This window comes from Syngnathus scovelli, chromosome 10 (genome assembly GCF_024217435.2).
Source record: "Syngnathus scovelli strain Florida chromosome 10, RoL_Ssco_1.2, whole genome shotgun sequence".
NCBI classification, from domain to species: Eukaryota; Metazoa; Chordata; class Actinopteri; order Syngnathiformes; family Syngnathidae; genus Syngnathus; species Syngnathus scovelli.
In genome coordinates, this window is record NC_090856.1 from 1,688,683 (window position 1) to 1,708,291 (window position 19,609).

A 19,609-nucleotide genomic window follows, 5' to 3' on the forward strand; every position below is an offset into this window, starting at 1 on the left:
TAGTGCATGTGGTTGCGATATGCTTTTATTTTGAAAGTGTCACATTTTTGCTCTGGAGAGTTTAGCTTCTTTTTGCAACTTCCAAAATGCATTGTTTATAACGACCACACTTTCTTGCTAACGATTTGTATTACAAGCTTGCATATTAAGGTCAAGGCTATGTTTGCACGACAACACAGATTGTTTTTTGGGCTGATGTCATCTCAGTCATGCCGAATAACCCTTTCTGCAAAACACACACAGCAACCATCTTGAAGTTGACAGTGTCAACAGGGTTAAAGTAGGACAGTCAGGACAGAGTCTATGCCTTTGAATATTTCAGAAAGGTTTATGTTTAAACCACATAACTGAAAAGTTTGGACTTTCATATGGCCTAATTTTGCACTCCGCACTCATTGCATGTGTATCTGCACGTCTTATGTAAATGCTTATTTAATTATAAGCCAGGTCAAGTTCTGTGTATATAAAACTGAAAAGAGACGTTCAAGTGACTTCCTAGAAACGTGGGAAACATTAACATATTATAACTACTTTTGAAAATCCCACAAGGTTAGGTTCATCTTGGGATATCTCAAATGACTTAGAAGCACCTAAGTGTTAAAAAAGCCCCCAAATGAATGTTTGGTTTTTCATGTATTTTCCATTTTTTATTGAATGAAAAATCATACTACATGTTTCCATGTATTTGGTATGTATTTGGCACATTGTTGTGTGCTGAATATATATTTTTCAGCCTAAAAAAGTTGACTGTTACACGTCATAGTCCTCCTCAACTGTTGAAGTGCCTTTCTTTCATTTGAATATGAAAAATGTTGCAAAACACTCAAATTTAACATTCAAAACTACAAGGAACATCATGTAAAGTATAAATATAAAATCGTCAAAAAATACTCACGTGCCGTACAAATACTATACCTTTAAATCTATACTAATAAACTATATTTCGGTGATTCACTGACATAATTAGCGAAATCTTGACCCCAAAAAATAATAATAGGATTTTACTTTGGAGGAAACGAGGCGGGGGAAGTGACGTTAAATTGCGACGGCTTTTTCCGGTCTCTTTTCGTTGAGGCTCAGCTAGCGGCTGGTGGGTAGGATTTTTGTCCAATGCTTATTTCTCCAATATAGTGATCCAAATAAACGTTACTTGGGCAAAACCTACATTTTGATCATTCGATCACAGCTTTACGGAAGTATGAATCGTGACAAAATAAAGTGTACGAGTGTAAAAGCCTATAGTTGTCATCGTTTTACGCTAGCAGTCAGCATGTGGCGAGGCCCCTGTTCGCATTTAGCTAGCTTTGGCCCAACGTTAGCTTTAGCTTTATGCTACAAACTTCTAGTCAGTACACGCCGGCTTTGTCATAAGGCGTTGGACTGTGTCATAAGAAACGTCAATTAACAATAACAAAGATACGTATGCCAGTCGCAAATTTCGTGTTAGATTGAAGAAGCCGGGTAGGCTGAGATTTGAGATGATTCGCTCCTAACCTAGCGGTAACATTGCACTCCTAATACTCCTCAGCCTGCAAACATGCAGATCTTCGTGAAGACATTGACGGGTAAGACCATCACCCTTGAGGTCGAGCCCAGCGACACCATCGAAAATGTCAAGGCAAAGATCCAAGACAAGGAAGGTGAGCACCCATCTCTGAAGAACTCTTTATCAACCCTATTTGTAAGTCTTAAATTGCACTGCCGACTCCGAAGACCTCAATGAATACGTGAAGTAGTCCATGATCCAGTGACGGGATTTATTTATTAGTATGATTTTATGTATGCCTTCTAATGATTTGAATGTGTCTAGGTATCCCCCCTGATCAGCAGCGTCTGATCTTTGCTGGCAAACAGTTGGAGGATGGACGCACTTTGTCTGACTACAACATCCAGAAAGGTAAGTCTTGTAAACCTTTGCCCTGAAGAAAGGATTCCTCACCTTAAATATAATAATTGCTCTCTTATAGAATCCACTCTTCATCTGGTGCTGCGTCTGCGTGGTGGCATCATTGAGCCTTCCCTCAGACAGCTGGCTCAGAAGTACAACTGTGACAAGATGATTTGCCGCAAGTAAGTCCTGAAATCCCCTATTTGGATTTTTAACAAGCTCAACTGTGCTTCAAGATGGTTATTTGAATACGTTTGACCTTCTCAGGTGCTACGCCCGTCTGCACCCACGTGCCGTCAACTGCCGTAAGAAGAAGTGTGGACACACCAACAACCTTCGCCCCAAGAAGAAGCTGAAGTAGACATTTATACTGGATCAGCTATGCACGCCACATTGTGTTAAATAAAATTATGAAAACTCCACTAGTCGCTGTAATTCATTGAGTGGATCCTTCAATTAATCTTGGCAATTAATTTTCTTTAGCAATAATAACTTTAGGAAAGGTGTAACAGTCACAGTAACAACAAATAAGTAAAATCAAATGACAGACTTGTGTTAAAGCATGAGTTTTAATTCGACTTCTACAAATATAAGCAATTTTATCTCACAAACAGCTTGAATTGAATCATTTTTTAAATCTACCAATGCTTAGGAACAGAACTATTTACTCATACATATAAATTGAATAAAATGCAGTTGTAACAAGTGAACAGAATTCTGTCCTTTACGATGAAGGTGGAATGGAAAATTCCATTTTAGGTAGTGACACTTGTGGTTCAGGTTGTTGCACTGCTTAGCAAGAGAAGTCTGTAAAAAGCAAATGACTCTTCTTATTTTCGATCTCGTGTTACCAGTTTCCCATTGCCATTATGAAATCATCAGAAGTCAAATATGAGGTGGAGTCAACCTTGGGTGTATACAAGCAAACAACCCTAATGCAATATTGTGAACCTATTGTACAGTACTTTTTTTGTAAGGAATGTCACAAGTGAAAGTGATTGGTCAAAAATGATTATAAACTTAGCCAACACGGAGAAGAAGATTGAGTGGAAGATAAACTCAATTTGAAATTGTATACCTGAATAGGCTTTTGTGCTATTAAGTGTTCGAAACTGCAGTGCTCAGGATGAGGAGCTGATTTGATATTTTTAAACACGCTGAATGAATGCAGTAGTGTAGGGGTCCCCAACCCCCGGTCCGCACAGATTTTTATTTATTTTTTTAATCGACTATCAGTTAATTCAAGTCAAGACGCTCGTCCCGGTCACGTGACATTTCCCCAGTCGAGCCCTCAAAGCTAGCAAAAATGAGAATTTATTCTGAAAAATGTAAAAAAAAAAAAAGTGGCGATTATCTCCCAATTAAATCCGTCAGTGCAGCTGTGTCTCTTGACACAGGTCAAGAAGCTCATCCCCACCAGTCGAGCCGGCAAAGCGAGTAAAAATGAGCAAGAAACAGAGATGTTTGGAAAAAAGAAAGAAGAGGCTACGATTTCTAAGAAAAGTAAAAGCTGCATTTAAAAGAAAGCCCTACTTCAAATATGGATTTATCGCCACAGGTGACTGACGCAACCAGCAAGCCCTCTCTGCATAATATGTGGCGGCGATGAAGCCTTCAAAAGTGCTTGGGCACATGGAGCCCAAGAATCCTAAACCACTTCAGGTGTCATTGTCTCCAATTACACCGAGAAACAAGCTCCCACAAATCCAACGGAATGGTGAGTTTTATTTTCATGTTGTTTAAACTTGTTTTTCTGCCAGCCGTATCATTTTTATTTCATCGTATTTATATATTTATGAGAAATGTATTATTTATTGATATCAATGTATTATTTATTGATATAAAGGCCGGTCCGCGAAAATATTTCTGACACGTGGCACAAAAAAAGGTTGGGGACCACTGCAGTTGTGAACAAAGCTTTGCAGTTTTTTTTTTTCAAAATATAAAAACCTACAAAGATGAAATGTTATTGCTAATTCAAGAAGGCTTCTGAGGTCAGATTTAGTCGACTCTGCTAAAATCTTGGTGGAGCAGAAAATCAAGTGAAACTTAATAAACTCATCTATAAAACAAAGTTCTAGATTCGTGATAAGGCCGTTTAAAATACAATTAAAGCAAGTTAAATGGATGGTGAGCTGTGCTGATAGCCTGCGCTTTTTTTTGGTACCCAGATTACATTAAAATGAGGCGATACAAAGCATTTTTTTTTTTATGCATCAGTTTCACAAAGCTGACAGGCCGCTCAGTTAAGTACCCATTTAGTAAACGACTGCACTTGAGCTTATCTCAATCAGTCACTTCCATCATTTCACATTACTTGGTACTGCAGAGATCTTGCAGTGCTCTCTCCTAAAAGGCTTTTATGATGCTAAAACTAACCACTGCAATACTGACGTGTAAACAAAGTCCAACTTGGCAACAAATAATGAAGTGCAACTCTGGTTGTGAGATTTCAAGTGAAGAGACGCCGTTGCTCGTGTTTCAATTTCTAAAGCTCACTTGAATAATAGACGATGTGGAGAGAAGAGCAGTGAGAGCTAAGTGAGGGAATAATGCATGTTGGTGGTCCGGAGATGGATGGAGCATCTGGCTGCTGATGCTGAACTGTGGCTGACTTGTAATCATGCTTTTGATATCCATTTGTCCCTTCCCTGACCTACTGCCAATCGGGTGCATTTTCCACAGTTGAGGACAATGGAAGTCATTCCGAAATCATAATTATAAATGTGATGCATTGCAAAAAAAAAAAATATTATTGTCTATAAACTAAATATTATGATAGGCCCATAATGTGGCTGAAAACTAATTTGTTTTTGCAAAAAAAAAAAAAATCAGAATGCATATGCTAAGCAGTATTTTGTTTTATTTCATTAAATTCTGTTCTTTTTTGCAGCCACTATAAATTTGGTGTAATATAAAGCCCAGATGCTTTATTGTGCGCATTGCACCTATAAGAGGTTTCTCTTGCACACAATGATTTTATTAAGATCTCCTGGAAACCGCAGCGTCGGCCAAATACAAATGAGACTAGAGTAGAGGAGCAAATGTGCCTTGACTGTGGAGATGCACCCTGACTTCTTTAGTTGGGATTACTTATCAACAAGGTTTGCCAGACTTTGTCTCAAGTCACTCAGGTCGCATATTTTGACATCGAGGGCCTCGAGGAAATGCCGGACGTCCACCTCTGCCTTTTTTTGTTCTTCCCTGCTGGAGACCAGCGTCTTTTCGGTGCTCTTGATTTGAGCCTCCAGCTCTGTGTTTCGTCTCTCTAGTTCCTGGAAAAACAAATGGGCAACTTCAGTTTCTTCTGAATGGATGGGCTGGTGTAATGTTTTTTTGGGCTATTTGGTCCCTTCATCTGTTAATAATGCAGATTTAAAGTGGCAATCGAGGCTGTGGTGAATTCTCAATGAACCGTTTATGAAATGGGCACAAAGGCAGGAAAGGTTAATCAAGAATATACATAAATCAAAAGTGACACCAGGGCTGAAAAATGATAGATAACCTAATCAAAGCTTAGCAGTATGCATTAGCCATACTTCCCGCATTGTGATGGAAAAGTGATTTGTTTTGTCCTTGAAGTCCTCCAAAGAAAGCCAATGATATCAGTGAGCAAAGAAATTGTGAATTCTGCATGTTGTAACTCCCCTTTGTGCCAGCAGAGGTCGCTATTGTTCAAGAAAGCAACATAATAAAACCTAATGCTGCAGTTGTTAAGTTGTTGCTTCTTTTCAAGGTTTTTGGGTTAGAATCTTATCTGTGACCTTTCTCTGAAATTCACCCTGTGCATGTGTGGCTCTTTTGTTTTCAATTTTATCATGTTAGGTTAAAGTATCCATTTTTTTAACGTCTCCGTGTCTTTGACCATCGAGTGAAGCGTCAACACGCCAAAGCTGACAAAAGCACAATTACAACACGGCCTTTCTAAAACTAGTCCATTCTCGCCCAAGATTGCTTTTTAATCAGATGTCTGACGAGGAGATGGAGAACGGCAGTCTTTTAATGAAGCGGCAAAGCGAGCACGTCGTAAAAACAACAACAAAAGCCAAAGCTTTTAGTCACAACACTCAGGGAACGACACAGCGTTTAGTCTGTAGTTTGAAATGCGTTAGTTCTCATTTTGTGGCCAGACAAGCTGTTCCCCTGTTAATTGCAATATGGCGCCGCTTGGCAAAAGAAGTGAGAAACAAAACAACTTACCTGGAGTCTCTGAATGGCCTCTTCTCTTTCCCTCTCCAGCTCCCCCACATCAGTTCTCTTGCTCTGTAGACTGTGTATTTCCTGTAAATGAGCAAAAATGTTACCATCGAGCATCAGTCTTTTTTTTATTTTCTTATAAAACAAGTATTTTATCACATAGCGGGATACTTTTAAGTTTTCCGATGTGACAGACATTGGAAAGTAACAACTAGGGGATGTTTATTGCTAAGTGGTTGTAAGTGGTTGCCTTCGTGAGGACAAAGCCATGACAGAATAGGTGTCAAAGCTAAAGCCCGGGGGCCGGAAACCGCCCATCACATCATTTTATGCGGCCCGCCAAGACAAATCGTGGATGAACTTGATGTGTCAATACAAAAATTTGAAGAACTACAGATATTGCTAGCAATTTTGGAACAGTTTGTGTCTTACCTGGTCTTTGGCACTAAGCAGAGCTTCCAGCTCTTCCAGTGAGCGGCTAAGCTCCTCCTTATCAGTGTGAGCAGCAGCAGCAGGATGGCCAAGCTGTGCCTCCAATTCTGCCACCTACAACACAATACTCGGATAATTAATAGAGCAACACATTTTCTCGCTGGGACAGAGAAAGAAAATAAGGGGAGACAGCTACTGTGTATTATTTAGCGATGACTTGCTCTTCTCATAAGTTGTCACGGAGCATCAAGTCGACCCGAAAAAGTATTTTGCATCATTTTTCATGAAGCGCGCTGGAGTAAACGTGAAATTCACCTAATTAGGTGGAACACATCGTTTTTCTTTTTCCAAACATGGCTCGGTTTAACCTTTCCAGCTGTTGTGTTGTCATTTCGAAGCAATGTAAAATAAAAGATAGCAAAACAAAGCACTGGCTTAAAAAAAAAACCTTTTTGTCTATTCTTTAAATGTGTTGCCTTTAGTAAATCAAAAGACAAATAAGAATACAAATCATGTAAATTCTCTTGATCTATTTTGCCCCTTGTGTGACTGGCAGTTGTCATGGCAATGAAACAAACATCAGATGAAAAAAATAAATAAAAAATAGGGTGGTGAGCTATCATGTGTAAACAACTAAGTCAACTTGTTTGCAGTTTTCCGTCACGGCTCAGTGCCGTTAAACCTTTAACCTTAATTGGAGCGTTTGATTCCCATCTGAATAAGCTTATTAATAAAAAAAAAAAAACAACTACAAAACTATGATAAAAATGTTGTTTACGATAGTAGCTGCTTCTATAACCTTCACGCGTTGCATTCTTTTGGTCTGCATGGCTCTGCATTTAAATACAAGATCAGGAGATGTCGATAATTCTTGACAATTGTGATACGTGAAGCCCTTTGAGACGTTTCTGCGATTAAGGGCTACATAAATAAATCTGACTCGACACTTCATCAATTAGTGACGATAAATCATTAAATTGATCATAGGCAAAACAATTACAGCCAAAGGTGTTGATCATTTTTGTTTGTTCATTCATTTGCAAAAGAAAATTGAGCCTTAGCAAGCTTAGCACAGCAGATTGTTGAAAATTACCCTCAATTGAACAAAGCTACCCAAGCGGCTTGCCAAGAGAATAAAAATTCAAAATCTGTGCATGACTCATTTTGATAACTGCAAATTGTTGACGCATAAATTGCTTGCTCCAGTGAGTGATGAATGAATACAAAGGTGTATGAAATGTTAAATAGGTTTCCGGCCTATTTGGCCATTTTTCATTTTCATGCTAATACGCCATATCCTGGTGGAGCCCCAGAAAAGCCATGCGCTTGTGTTTTTTCTATACGTGACTGCCGCAATTGTCTCCCCTAAAGCTCAATGTGAGCTCCTCGTGAAGAAAGAAAGAGATCACGCTGATATCAATCAAACTGACAGTCAACAAGGATAGTCGAGAAAAAAAAAAAGATTGCTGGCGTCGTGCAGATTGTGAAATGTATTTTTCTCAAAAAATAAAAAATAATTAAAAAATAATGGCAAAAAAATCAAATCAATCCAAATCTGGCATGGTTACCCTTTGACTAAGATTTTTATTTTAAAACAAATAAAAAAATTTGACTATATGTACATCCAGTAAAATATAGCCCTCATTCCGCCGCAAAACAATGACAATTATACGTGACGAGGGAGTCAAAAGGATCCCTGGAGTCCTAACGGTAATTCATCATGTCTCTCTAAGTGGGGCAGGGAGGGAAAGAAGCCGGACAGTGTAGGGTGTCTCCCCCCCGTCCCCCCCAAAACCCTGGAGGCCTGATCTAGTTCCAACCACCTGGTTGACTTTGCAGCAGAGCGCGTGTGGATGTGTGTGTCCATATGAGGGGTAACCTTCAACTGGACTCTCACACAACTCGTGATATAAAAAAAAAAAAAAAATGGCAGTGTTTCATAATTAGTGTCTGTAAATGATGACGCGATTAATTTGGTCATGGATTAGTTGATAGTTTGACAGCTTTAAACTGTTTCCAATATCTTGTGGCACCTGTAGGATGCGATGTCAATTCATTGCGAGTTTTAAATATTTGATCACCACTATATTTGAGGATTCCATTCATATCAGTTGGCGGTTTAATAAAAGTTTGCCCACCTGGTCTCGAAGGCGATCGGTCTCCTCCTGGTACTCAGCCAACTGCTGCTTCCATTGCTCCACGCTGACGTTGGCTTCCTGCAGCGCTGCCACCAGCTTGGCGTTGCTGTCCTGTAAGGTGAAGAGCTCTGCCTCGAGGTTGATTTCACACATGGACCTAAAAAAAAACAAAAAGGCTTTTAAGTGGGAGCAGTCGTTTTCACACTCTCACACATTGTTGCTCACCTTTTCTTTGACATGACCCCAAAAAAATAAAGGGTCAAAGTTCATCTCACTTTACCTCGTCTCGTATTAATACTCAAGAAAAAGATGGATTATTAGTTTTGTAATATTTTGTTAAGTTATTGTTCAACTTACTGTAAAAAGGGTAAAAAAAATTGTAAAAAATCTCAACATTTTTATTTACTACACATCTCACGGGCCATGTAGAATGACATGGCCTCGAGTTTAAAAAAATCATGAGTAATTTCTTTGACTACATTTTGAGATTTGGCTGATCATGTCTGTTGTTTATTTCCCCTTTAGCGCATGAAATGATTGCATCATTGGATCATAGAGAAAAGTCACTTATACAATGAATGGGTGGGTGGTAAAGGTCAGGATTTAGTGAGGGTAGCAAATAAATCTGAGAGCTTTGGAAATACGTGACGTCACATCTTTGCACAGCGTAGCAACCGTATAGCTACTCACCATAGCAACAGAGCAAAAGGCTTATGGGAGTCATCAAATAAATGCATCGGGATAACAGTGGCTTATGAAGCCTTTTTTCTTCTTCTCCTTCTTAATATCATACAGATCAGTGAAAGGGCAGAGGCACCCAAAACAAACAAAAATTCAAGTGCTGCACTAAACGCTTTTTTTTTTCTTTCCCAAAACACAAGGACAGAATCTCCTCCAGGCATTTTTTTTTTTTTTTTTTATCTGAGTGGCACAATCATTCAGTGTCTGCTCCACTTAAAATGTGTTCTTCATTACTCAGCTGCGTCTTCAACAATCCATCAGCAAGGAAAAACTGTACAATCTGCTCAAAAGCAATATTTTCAACTTCAGAGCATATGTGAAGTACCTTGAAATTGCCACTTATTTAAGAGTCAATATCCAAGGACCAGTTTGGCTTTTAGCTCATCCCTGAGTGTTGTTAAGAGACTTTTAAGCGCATGATGCTTTCAAAGCAATCTCGTCCATCTGCATAATTATAGCCTTTGTGGGTTTCATAATGAAGCTACACATGTGATTTAGACTACGGCAAATTAGAATCGATCAATATCTATCGTCAATTAAAACTCAGCAGAATCTTTTGCCTGACTTTCAAGTTGTAAATGCATTTTTAACCAACATTGGCACCCTGGAGAAAATGTTTGTTCGAGAAGATAAAGATGTAGGTGTCGTTACCCTTCAGACAACATCTTCTTGACTCTCTCCTTCTCCACTGTCAGCTCCACTTCTGCACTTTTACTTCGAAACAGCTTTTCCTCCCCGGGACCGTTAACCGTCAGCAGCGGCGGGGAATGACGGTCGTCCGACAGCTCCTAGACCGACGAGAACCGGTGGAATCATATCAGTTCAATACAATTGCAGCACAGGGAAATCTATTGAGGAAGCTTAATACATAATTCAACTAACATAAAGCCGATATCGACTTTGTAGCCCACACATTTGTCTGGATATGAGAAAATCTGATTTAAGCTGTAATAATATAATTAAATATAATTAAATATAATAAAATATACTATATATATATTTTTTTTCCTGAGCAGCTGAGGCGTTCCACTCCTTCACTTCATGTGGAAAAAGCCTTGTAATATTAATTTGAGCGAGTCTTTCCGTATTGTCCCCCAAGGAGGACGGTGTATTATCTTGTATTATCTCGTATTATCTTTGCAGTTCTGTGCGTCCATATGGAGGCATGGAATTAAACACAAGGCCTACAAATGTAAAAAGGAGCATGATGCCCTAGCAAAGAAAACTAAAACAAAATAACTGTGGCCAAGTGCCAAAGGGATTGCTTGCAAATACACAAAATTGAATAATTCACACGACGTGGATCAATTTTTTAAGTCATAAACAGGATTACAGATGCAGCACATTTTTTTTCCCCCCTTCATGTTGCTCGCTCTCTTTCAGGCTAAGTGGGAATGAGACTTGAGATACTCTTGCACAAACTACCAACAGCTCATTAGTCAAGTTCAAAGACTTGAGAGGATCTTTTAAAGAATTGCTGCTCTCCAGGGTTTTTACACGAAGTATTGGAGGGATTTTTCAGTTAAATACGATATTTTGTCTGATGGTGCAACATTTACAAGAGCAGAAAAAAAATGAGGATGATGTTTAGAATAAGTGTCTGTGTAAAAATGGGATTTTAAATGGCTAACAAAATGGATGGACGGACAGATGGATTTCAATGTCTCCATCGTAATTTTTTTGGGGGGATTTTAGCTGCCAGTGTTAACAAAGACTGTTCTCCTTGTAGAAAGCACAAGCAGCGTTCTGAAGCTACATTTGCTCTCAAGTCAGATTTGATCAGACAGCAGATTAATTATTGAGCAAGGATCATCTAAGCAGCACACAGATGAAAGAATAGCATCAAAATGTCTCGGCTAATATTGCTTTAGGAGACTTGTCACATACCTGAGATAGCTGTTGACATCCCATGATGGACGCATCAATGAAAAGGAGACAAAGAAGAAAATTAATAAACAGTCATGTGTCTGCTGGATGTGAAATTGAAACCTCTCCTCAAGCTGGCTGTCATAAAATTTGTATTGTATCTTTCAAGCGTTTTTTTTTTTTTCCTCACTAAAATCAGGAGAATGGAAAAAAAAGAATTTTTTTCTTCAGTGTGTTGTCAAAGGACTGAAAAAAATTTGGGGAAGAGGCTTTGCAAAGTGAGACGTCGGATATTTTAAATAGAAACTTGAGAGCTTTTATCGTGATGGGTCTGGACTGGTGTTTTTCAAAATACATTATACTGTTGACTTATTTATCCAAGTCTCGGTCCATTTTGCTCTCTGAGCTTCTATAAAAGACTCTTGTCTCCACATTTGGGGCTTCATTGAGACCACAAGCTGCCATTATTTATTCATGGCTCCATGCACCAGTACATTCCCTTGAATCACCTGGGTCCTCACGGAACCGGACCCCCGCCCCCCACCCCCACACACTTATTTTAGCACGGTTTCAATGGCAAGATATTGTTTTAAAATATAGATGAGCGTTTCCCTTTCTTCCTGCATCTGCATAGTTTATGGGATGTAGGTTCCAATTAGAAGGCGGGCAAAATGATCCAGTTGACATACTTTACTTTGGAGACAAAAGGTATTGGGGTACCTAACACTTCCAGAATAAAATAATGGAAGGAACTATAGAGATGGTATTGTGGAGGTATTTTATTTTTTATTATTAAAGCTAAAATGCCTCTCAAAATTTCTACCTTGCTCTTCAAATGAAAGTTAGTGAAATGTCTCTTGAAAAAGAAAAAAAAAAAAACAGCCGTGACATTTGCAAAATGTGGGCACTGTGATTTTCACTTGACAGCAGGTAGTAGAGGACAAAATGGCAGCCATCTAAGATGGAGAAAAATTGCTGGATTTTTTTCCGCTTAATTCATATTCCATGAAGTCAATATTATTCAGACTAGTTGAGACACATAGGCTCTTTTAGAGAAAAAAAAAAATCCCACTGACTTCTGCTTTAAGCAAACAGTTGACTAAAATGCCTGAATAAGATCAAAAATTAAAATTCATGTTGAGTATATGAAATACTTCTGACCTTTTAGAAGACTACACCTTACTGCCTGCTGTCGTCATATTTCACATCTGCTCGTGTAAGAGACCAACTTAAGCTTGACTGAAGCAAAAAATCAAATAGGACAGCTGAGTATGTTTTTCAACTGTTTGCCAGATGTATTTTTTTTTCTTTTTTTAAATGGTGGTTAGAATAATTAGGGTCATAAGTTGCAGCCTGACTATGGCTGAGAAGCTGGGTAAACATAAATAAATAAAACTTGCATTCCCTCTAATTGACAAGTCTCCAGTTAACCAAACTGAGATTAAAAAAATAAATAAAATAGAATAAAAAAAGCTGCCCAATCTACGGTAGAATTCAATAATTCTGATGTGACTAGGTCCACGTTTGTGTCTTTGCATATACTGTAAGGGGGTTTCTGGTTTCCATGGTGATAGCATCTCTCAGCCACCAGTTGAGTGACATCTCAATGTCATAAGTTGTTGCTACGATGCATCAAATAAATGTGACAAGGTTTATTCGCATAAATGAGACAAGAGTGAGGTTTGCATGTGCTGCTTTGCTTTTCTACACTGCACTCACTGTTCCATTCTACAGCAGCTCTTGTATGCCAAGCAGACAGGCAGGGGCAGGAATTTCATTTCCCACTCACACTCTTACAAAATACTTCATCTGTCCAAAGCTGCTCTCCTTTTTTTTTTTTTTTTTGAAAGAAAACTAGACTGAGTCATGCCATGACTTGTTCTTTGTCGTTTCATTTTCGAGTTCACTGTATACACTCAAAATGTGCCGCGGCGACATTCTTTCCATGATTTGAAAATATATTTTTTTAATCATTGCTTTACTGGACTTCAATGAAGATAATCAGAAAAAGAAATATCGTATTGGTTTGCGCTTTAACCTTCCAGTCTTTGGTCTGTCTGTAACTCAATCCAGCATAAATGTCAAAAAATGATTGAAGTTCTTTTTAAATGTTAAGAATAATTTAAGATAAAATATCATAAAAGTCTTTCTCATTTTTTTCCAATTTTCTGATGCAGCCATAGATATTTATTTCTTATTTTTGCTATTGTGGGCACTGTTTTATAATAATAGCATGAGTTGCAAAAAATCTCATAAACACCTCTCAGAGTGATGCAGTGCAGCAATACATGTATATATTGATTTCTTGCGGTCACCATGTTGTGACAAGCGCTGGCACAAACACTTAAAAGACTCGCTAGCAGCCAATAACGTCGCCGCTTATGATGAATGCGAGATTGTGTGTGTGTTATGTGAACGCAATCCATTATTATTGCAGGGTGCCTTTTTGTCATCAACAGATCTGACAAAAGTCAACAACATGTCAAGCCTAAAATCAAAAGTGGATCAAATCTCGTCATTATCCTCCAAAATTGCTTTCAATTATGAATGATTCAGATGTTCTTCCTTCCTCTCTATTATGCTTGGACAAAGTTCAGCCCTCTTTAGATATGCTTTATGCCTTAATGTTTTTTCAAGCATGAAGTATCACCCCCTATTCTGTATCTGGGGTTTCAAATAAAAAAAAAAAAGTGTTGCTCTGGATATGTTCCAAGCCGCAGTGCTGGCATTTGTTTAAAAAATAAATAAAATAAAAGGTCGTATTGTCTCTTGAGTTGTCAGGTTCAATTGCATCATGTTGCATCCCCATTACCGACCTCCAAACTTGCCATTTTGTACTTTTTATTGAAGAAATGTTTTTATTCTTCAGTGTGCATAGGCGCAAATGATTTACCTGTGGGGCGGCGATGTTGAGAGCAGGGTTGGCCAGTTCGTACCTCTCCTGAGATTTCTCTCTGGCCAACCGAGCCGCTTCCTTCACCTCCTTGAATTGTTCTGCAAACTGAAGGTGGGAAACAAGACGCAGCTGTAAGTCTGCTTCCAAATTCACTGCTCCAATATAAACGCATGAATTAATGTTTTACCCTCGAACACGTCCTAATTTATTTTGCTTATAAATCAACAAACTTGTTTTCATCGTTACCTGCTGCAGCTGCTGCTCCGTGGAAAAGCCGAGGCCGTAAACGGTGTTGGCCCGGCTGTCGGCCCATTGACCAAACTTCTGGGAGGTTTTGGTGAAGGTCATGTTAGGGGTGATGGTGCTATTGATGATGGCCTATCGACAGAACAATAAAACGGTTGAAACGCAGCTGACAAACTTGCACTCGTTCACAAACCAAGATAATGCTTACCATTGAAATGAATGGAAATGTAAATAATAGGTTCTATCACCAAAACAAAGATCTATTCAACACATTTTTTATGAATGTTTAGGTAAAACTAAATATCGTTCAAGACTGAAATAAGTCACTTTATTATGAAGAAATTAAAAGTATTCAAACAGTGAGGTCAATTCTTTTGTTTTATATATTCACTGTGACATTTTTGTTCTGTCCCACAACCATCGAATAAAAGAGCTAAGGGGAAAAAGCTTTTAAAATCTATGCTCACTAACTTTTGTCAAGCGAACCATCTGATGGGAGGGAATTAGTTTAGCGTAACGCCTAAAAGCTTTTCAAAGCAGTGTCAACAAGAGGCGCAATGGAAATGCAAGACACAATTCACAAGTGCTTCTAAATCATCTGCAGTGATATAAAGTAACTCCATGAAACTTAGTCACGCCTGAATCAAAGCGCTGTGTTGCAAGATGAATTCTCTGACCGCTCCAGCAACCCCCTCTCACTCACTTTAGTCCCGCCCACACTGATGATGCGGTAGACGTTGCGGCTGGCATCGTAGAAGAAGGACACGGTGACTGCATGCTTACTAGCCGGCAGCCAGTTGCGTTTTGTAGCCGGGTCGATCTGGAAAACGTGAGCTCGGGCGCTGAAGATGGGCTGCTCCCTTTTGAAATGCATAAATATTGCATGTTAATGACCCAATTTAAACACAGGCGACATGCTCACTGCCTTTGACAATAAAGGCAACTCCTTACATATAATGTATTCTTACTCTATAAATACTGATTTAAAAGAATGGAATGTTCTGTATTTAAAAAAAAATGCATGAATAGTTGAATTATGAGGATATTCACGCCCCGTCTAATTTTCTTTTTACACTAATGTAAAATAAGATCTATGAGGCGCTGTGAAATTCATTATTGAGACTGTTTAAAGTGTTTTATTGTTTCAAATGTACAAAAATGGAACTTTTTAACTTATATTTTTTATTGTAAAGTTTGGATTGTAACAATACAGCATAATGCATTTTAATGGGGAATTTTGAAAGTCAATTTGAGGTTGGAGATGAATCAAAGAATGGATTGAGAGCAAACTGCACGGTATCATTTCGTTTGAGGGTAAAGCTGTGTGAATATTTCCCCGTATGCAATGAGATGCCATTATTGCACTTTTGTCATGGTAATTAAAATAATATGGGCCAGCCAAAGCTCTGATCTTATGAAACAGGTTCTTTCATATGGGTCGGCAGTGGCTAGCTATATGAAGCATTGTTCCATGTGGATTTGCTTGAAATGGCCCAACATTTGCATACAAACAATAGTTATTGTTGCTGAAGCTGCAAGAAGAGACAAAAGCGGCAGAGCCAAAACACCTCTGGGTGTCATTTGCATAGAGTAACTGGTGAAACCTAGTTTTTTTTTTTTAAGAAAATAAGTAGAACTTAATAGTTGGCCTTTACATGTTAGATGGTGAATGTTAAAAAGGTGCCACTTGAGTTTTGCAAATGACCCATAAATGAGTAAGTACACAAATTAAGATCAGGAATGACAAAACAGAATAAAAGAGAAAAAAAACAACTGTCTCGCTGTTTTGAGAGTTGTGATTTTAAAAAAGTATTTAAATGACACCTTACTGGAAAAAGTTCTTTATAACATCAAATGATTAATTGATTAAAAGATTTTCTCATGATTGTTATTTTTAATTATCACGGATAAAGCAAATTAAACTAACCATGTTTGATTTTTTTCCGCTGTAAAATCAATTATCTGACTGAATAACAGTCAAAAGAAAACACAACACCAACGGAATTAATTATCCTCCCAGCAATTAAGCCAATGTGAGTCAGCCCAAAAATTTCCACTCTATCATCCTCTCATCTTAATGAGAAGTGATGATTGACAGTTTATCACTCCCAGTCACGGGGGAATAAAAAAATTCCATTCTTTTACGGGTCTTGTTATTGCTTCATGAAAAGCCTCTCAGGCTAATCAGCCCAGAGGAGAATCATCACAAACGAGCAGATTCAAACGGGATTAAAGCGCTTGAGGGGCGAGGACGAATAAATACTGCACAGCAGCTTGACAGCTTCTAGAAACCTGTCTGATAGAATAACCACTTTTACCAATACTTTGCAACTTATCAGATCCAATTAATTGGAAACTGAGCAACTTTTGGCTTTCGGGAAATTCACAAAATTGTTTGTGTGACCTAAAAAAGGAATTCATTTGACTCCATTCAAAAAAGACAATTATAATCAGAGGTTTGTAATCAATAACAATGCAGGCAGAGGAAAAATATTTTAGAGATTGCAAATCTCTGTCGCCCAATTCTGTGACAGGTCAACTGAATCGATCAGTCGCCATCTTTTCCAGGTCATACATCCGTTTCCTCCGCACTCGTTGCTGCTCATCCATGCACGTGTGCACACGCAGATTACAGCTCAGTAATTAAAAGGGTCACAAACATGTTCAGTCAATTTCACTTTTTTTTTTTTTTTTTTATAACATTATGTGGGCTTAACTCATTCACTGCCATTGACGCTATACAACTTTGACGTCTATATGGCAGTGAATGAGTTAAGCATCATTGAGGATGTTGGTGTCAGACAAAATCATTGTCAGGAGCAACATTCAGTGATTGGTTGAAACTCTCCCCGACAAAAAAAAGCTATCTGATGTGATAGCATAGCGACCTTTCCTTAGGTTTCTATGGCAATTGTTTCCATGTGTGTCCTCGTCATTAGAGCGCCGCATTAAGACACTTTGATTAAGAGCAAATGTGTTCATGTCGAGTCCAGTGATTAGCGGATGTCATTCCTCAGTAAAACAAAATTTTTGAAGAACAAATGAAGAAAAGAGACTGACGTAATACAAAAGGAATTTCATGCAGGGAGGGGGGGGGAGCATCTTGCCTTGATCATTAAAAGGTCATTTGCAGAGGGAAAGGTAAAATATTATAGAATCTATAAAGCTCACAAAAAAAGGTTTTTGTTTACATTTGCTGTGTTTGTTATTTATTTATATTATGTCAATGTGGGTATACTGATCCCCAGTAGCGCCAAAAAAGGCCTTATATTATTCTGAAGAGCCAAATATCATTTATATTCACAATAAATTATCAATTTAATGTTTACATTTTTGATGGAGTCCACCATTAAAAGTTATGTGATGCCCATAATCACCGCTACCATCTTAATCATGAGTGAGACAATATGGCTAATAATAGAGGGGGGGAGGGGGAGGTCATTCCAGATGACTTGTTCCCCATCCCTGCCATGCATGGCTATGAAACGGAGTGAATACCTCTCTCGGTGTAGTGGGTACATTTTATTGCTGGAAGACAACTCCTCTGCAGCAGAAAGAAAAAAGTCAGGGTGAAAAGAAGATTGTTAGGCAAAGAATGACATTTTTGATTGACAAAGTTCATCAATGGAGCCTGGGTGTCAAACCTAAGGCCCGGGGGCCCCGATAGGGCCCGCCATATCATTTTATGTGAATGGATGTGGTGTTTATATGATTTCTCAAAAGTAAATCAGGAAGAAAAAGTTCTAAAACTACACTTCGATAATCACAAGTGGCAAACCAAACTAGTAAATATGACTGCATTCTGTTTATTGTGGTATTATACACAGTGTGTTTGAAGTAAATTATTGGCAGCAAGCTTAAGCCAAATCAAATATACACTGTACAGCTGAAGAGACACAGCACAGCTTGAGCTTCCCCTCGCAAACAAACCAAGTATCCACTTTTTGCAGCAAAAGCCGTCCACGAGTGTGTGCGACGGATGGAAATAGAGAACAGGAAATTAGTGGAGTTGCCGTAAACTGCACACACGCGCAACCTCGGCTTGAATGTTTCATCACATGACTGTGAAACTGAAACGGCCCTTGTTTAAAAAAAAAAAAAAAAGAAAAGTCTCTATTATGGTCAATTATATCGCTTTAATTCACCGTAAGGCATTACCAAAAGGTTTGACCTTTATGGGGTCACACGGGTCAAGCTTTAAGAAAGCAGGTCAAGCGTTTAAGTTTACAAGCGCATCAGTATCAACGACGAAAAATAAGAGATGCGTGCCAAGTCGTGCTAAATTCATAATGTCCTCCAGACTTCACTAGCGGAGAGAACGTCAAACTTACCCCATGCTCCGAGGATCTTCAAATTAGAAGTGAATGCAAAAAGCCTTTTGACTGAAGTCCAAACTGTTAGTGATTTTCCTGCAAAACGCTCCAACTTGTATTTTTCCGCGAATCGGGGGGGGGGAATGACTTCCGACTCCTCGTTTTTCTTCCGAAAGGAGTCCTCTTTTCTCAAATCAGTTGTAGTCCAGCCTGCTTCCCTTTGTCCGCGGCTTTCCCCAGCCAGCCAGCCAGCCAGCCAACAACGCCGCGACTGTGACTCTGTGCGTAATTACGCACCGGGATCTGTTGAGCAGCTCGAGTATCCACACAGGGAGAAGAAAGCCAACGAAAGCCGGAAAACACAGCGCTTTTGGCCGAACTTCCTCCGGGACGTAAATTCGAGTCGGTTCTTCTCCAGTCTCGCTGCCAAGTCACAATGAGATCCCACTAACACCCATTGGTGGGACATTGGAGCGTTATTAGCGCCATCTGCTGGTCAAAGATGGAACACGCCCAAAGTACCCCGCCCCCAATTCTATCTCCAATGTCGGAGTGAAAAGTACACATGAAAATAAATCAAATTAAATGCAAAACAAGCTGTGTATTCCTGTTTGGGGTATTCTGTTTTTTATGAATGTAATAATGCTTAACTTGTCCGACAGGTGATCATTCAAAATTGTGTTTATTACGTTGCTTGTACTTTACAGCCGTAAAACTGCACTGCATCATATTGAGAGCTGTTACTCATATTTTGTTTTCTTATTTCACGACTTGAAGATATTAAATAGCCATCGGTGTGATGCAGTGCAGATAGACAGATGACAAAAAAATGATGCAGGAGGAAATCACCTAGCCTTTGACTCATTCTTTATTTAATCTTCACAGCCCATTT

At 38.8% G+C, this 19,609-nt stretch overlaps 2 protein-coding genes across 4 annotated transcripts; one reads left to right on the plus strand and one right to left on the minus strand.

Annotated features, from left to right (window-relative positions):
* Positions 1–940: 940 nt before the first annotated feature.
* Positions 941–2,310, plus strand: uba52 (ubiquitin A-52 residue ribosomal protein fusion product 1). The gene is made up of 5 exons (XM_049719984.2): positions 941–1,090; positions 1,529–1,640; positions 1,811–1,897; positions 1,968–2,070; positions 2,156–2,310. The coding sequence occupies exons 2-5, from the start codon at positions 1,538–1,540 to the stop codon at positions 2,247–2,249; spliced, it is 387 nt and encodes a 128-aa protein (XP_049575941.1). The 5' UTR covers positions 941–1,090; positions 1,529–1,537; the 3' UTR covers positions 2,250–2,310.
* Positions 2,311–2,438: 128 nt separating this feature from the next.
* LOC125968663 (homer protein homolog 3) lies at positions 2,439–19,171 on the minus strand. 3 transcript variants are annotated; one of them, XM_049719955.1, is made up of 11 exons: positions 18,736–19,171; positions 17,903–17,948; positions 15,108–15,264; positions 14,405–14,536; positions 14,156–14,263; positions 11,284–11,292; positions 10,048–10,184; positions 8,656–8,812; positions 6,518–6,631; positions 6,089–6,169; positions 2,439–5,163 (listed from the first exon to the last, which is right to left on the minus strand). In XM_049719955.1, exons 2-11 carry the CDS (start codon positions 17,923–17,925, stop codon positions 4,978–4,980), a joined length of 1,104 nt encoding a protein of 367 aa, XP_049575912.1. In that variant the 5' UTR covers positions 17,926–17,948; positions 18,736–19,171; the 3' UTR covers positions 2,439–4,977. The 3 variants fall into 3 exon arrangements, with proteins under 3 accessions (XP_049575912.1, XP_049575928.1, XP_068508262.1); XM_049719971.2 differs by lacking the exon at positions 17,903–17,948; XM_068652161.1 differs by lacking the exons at positions 17,903–17,948; positions 18,736–19,171 and having other exon boundaries at positions 15,108–15,293.
* Positions 19,172–19,609: the final 438 nt, after the last annotated feature.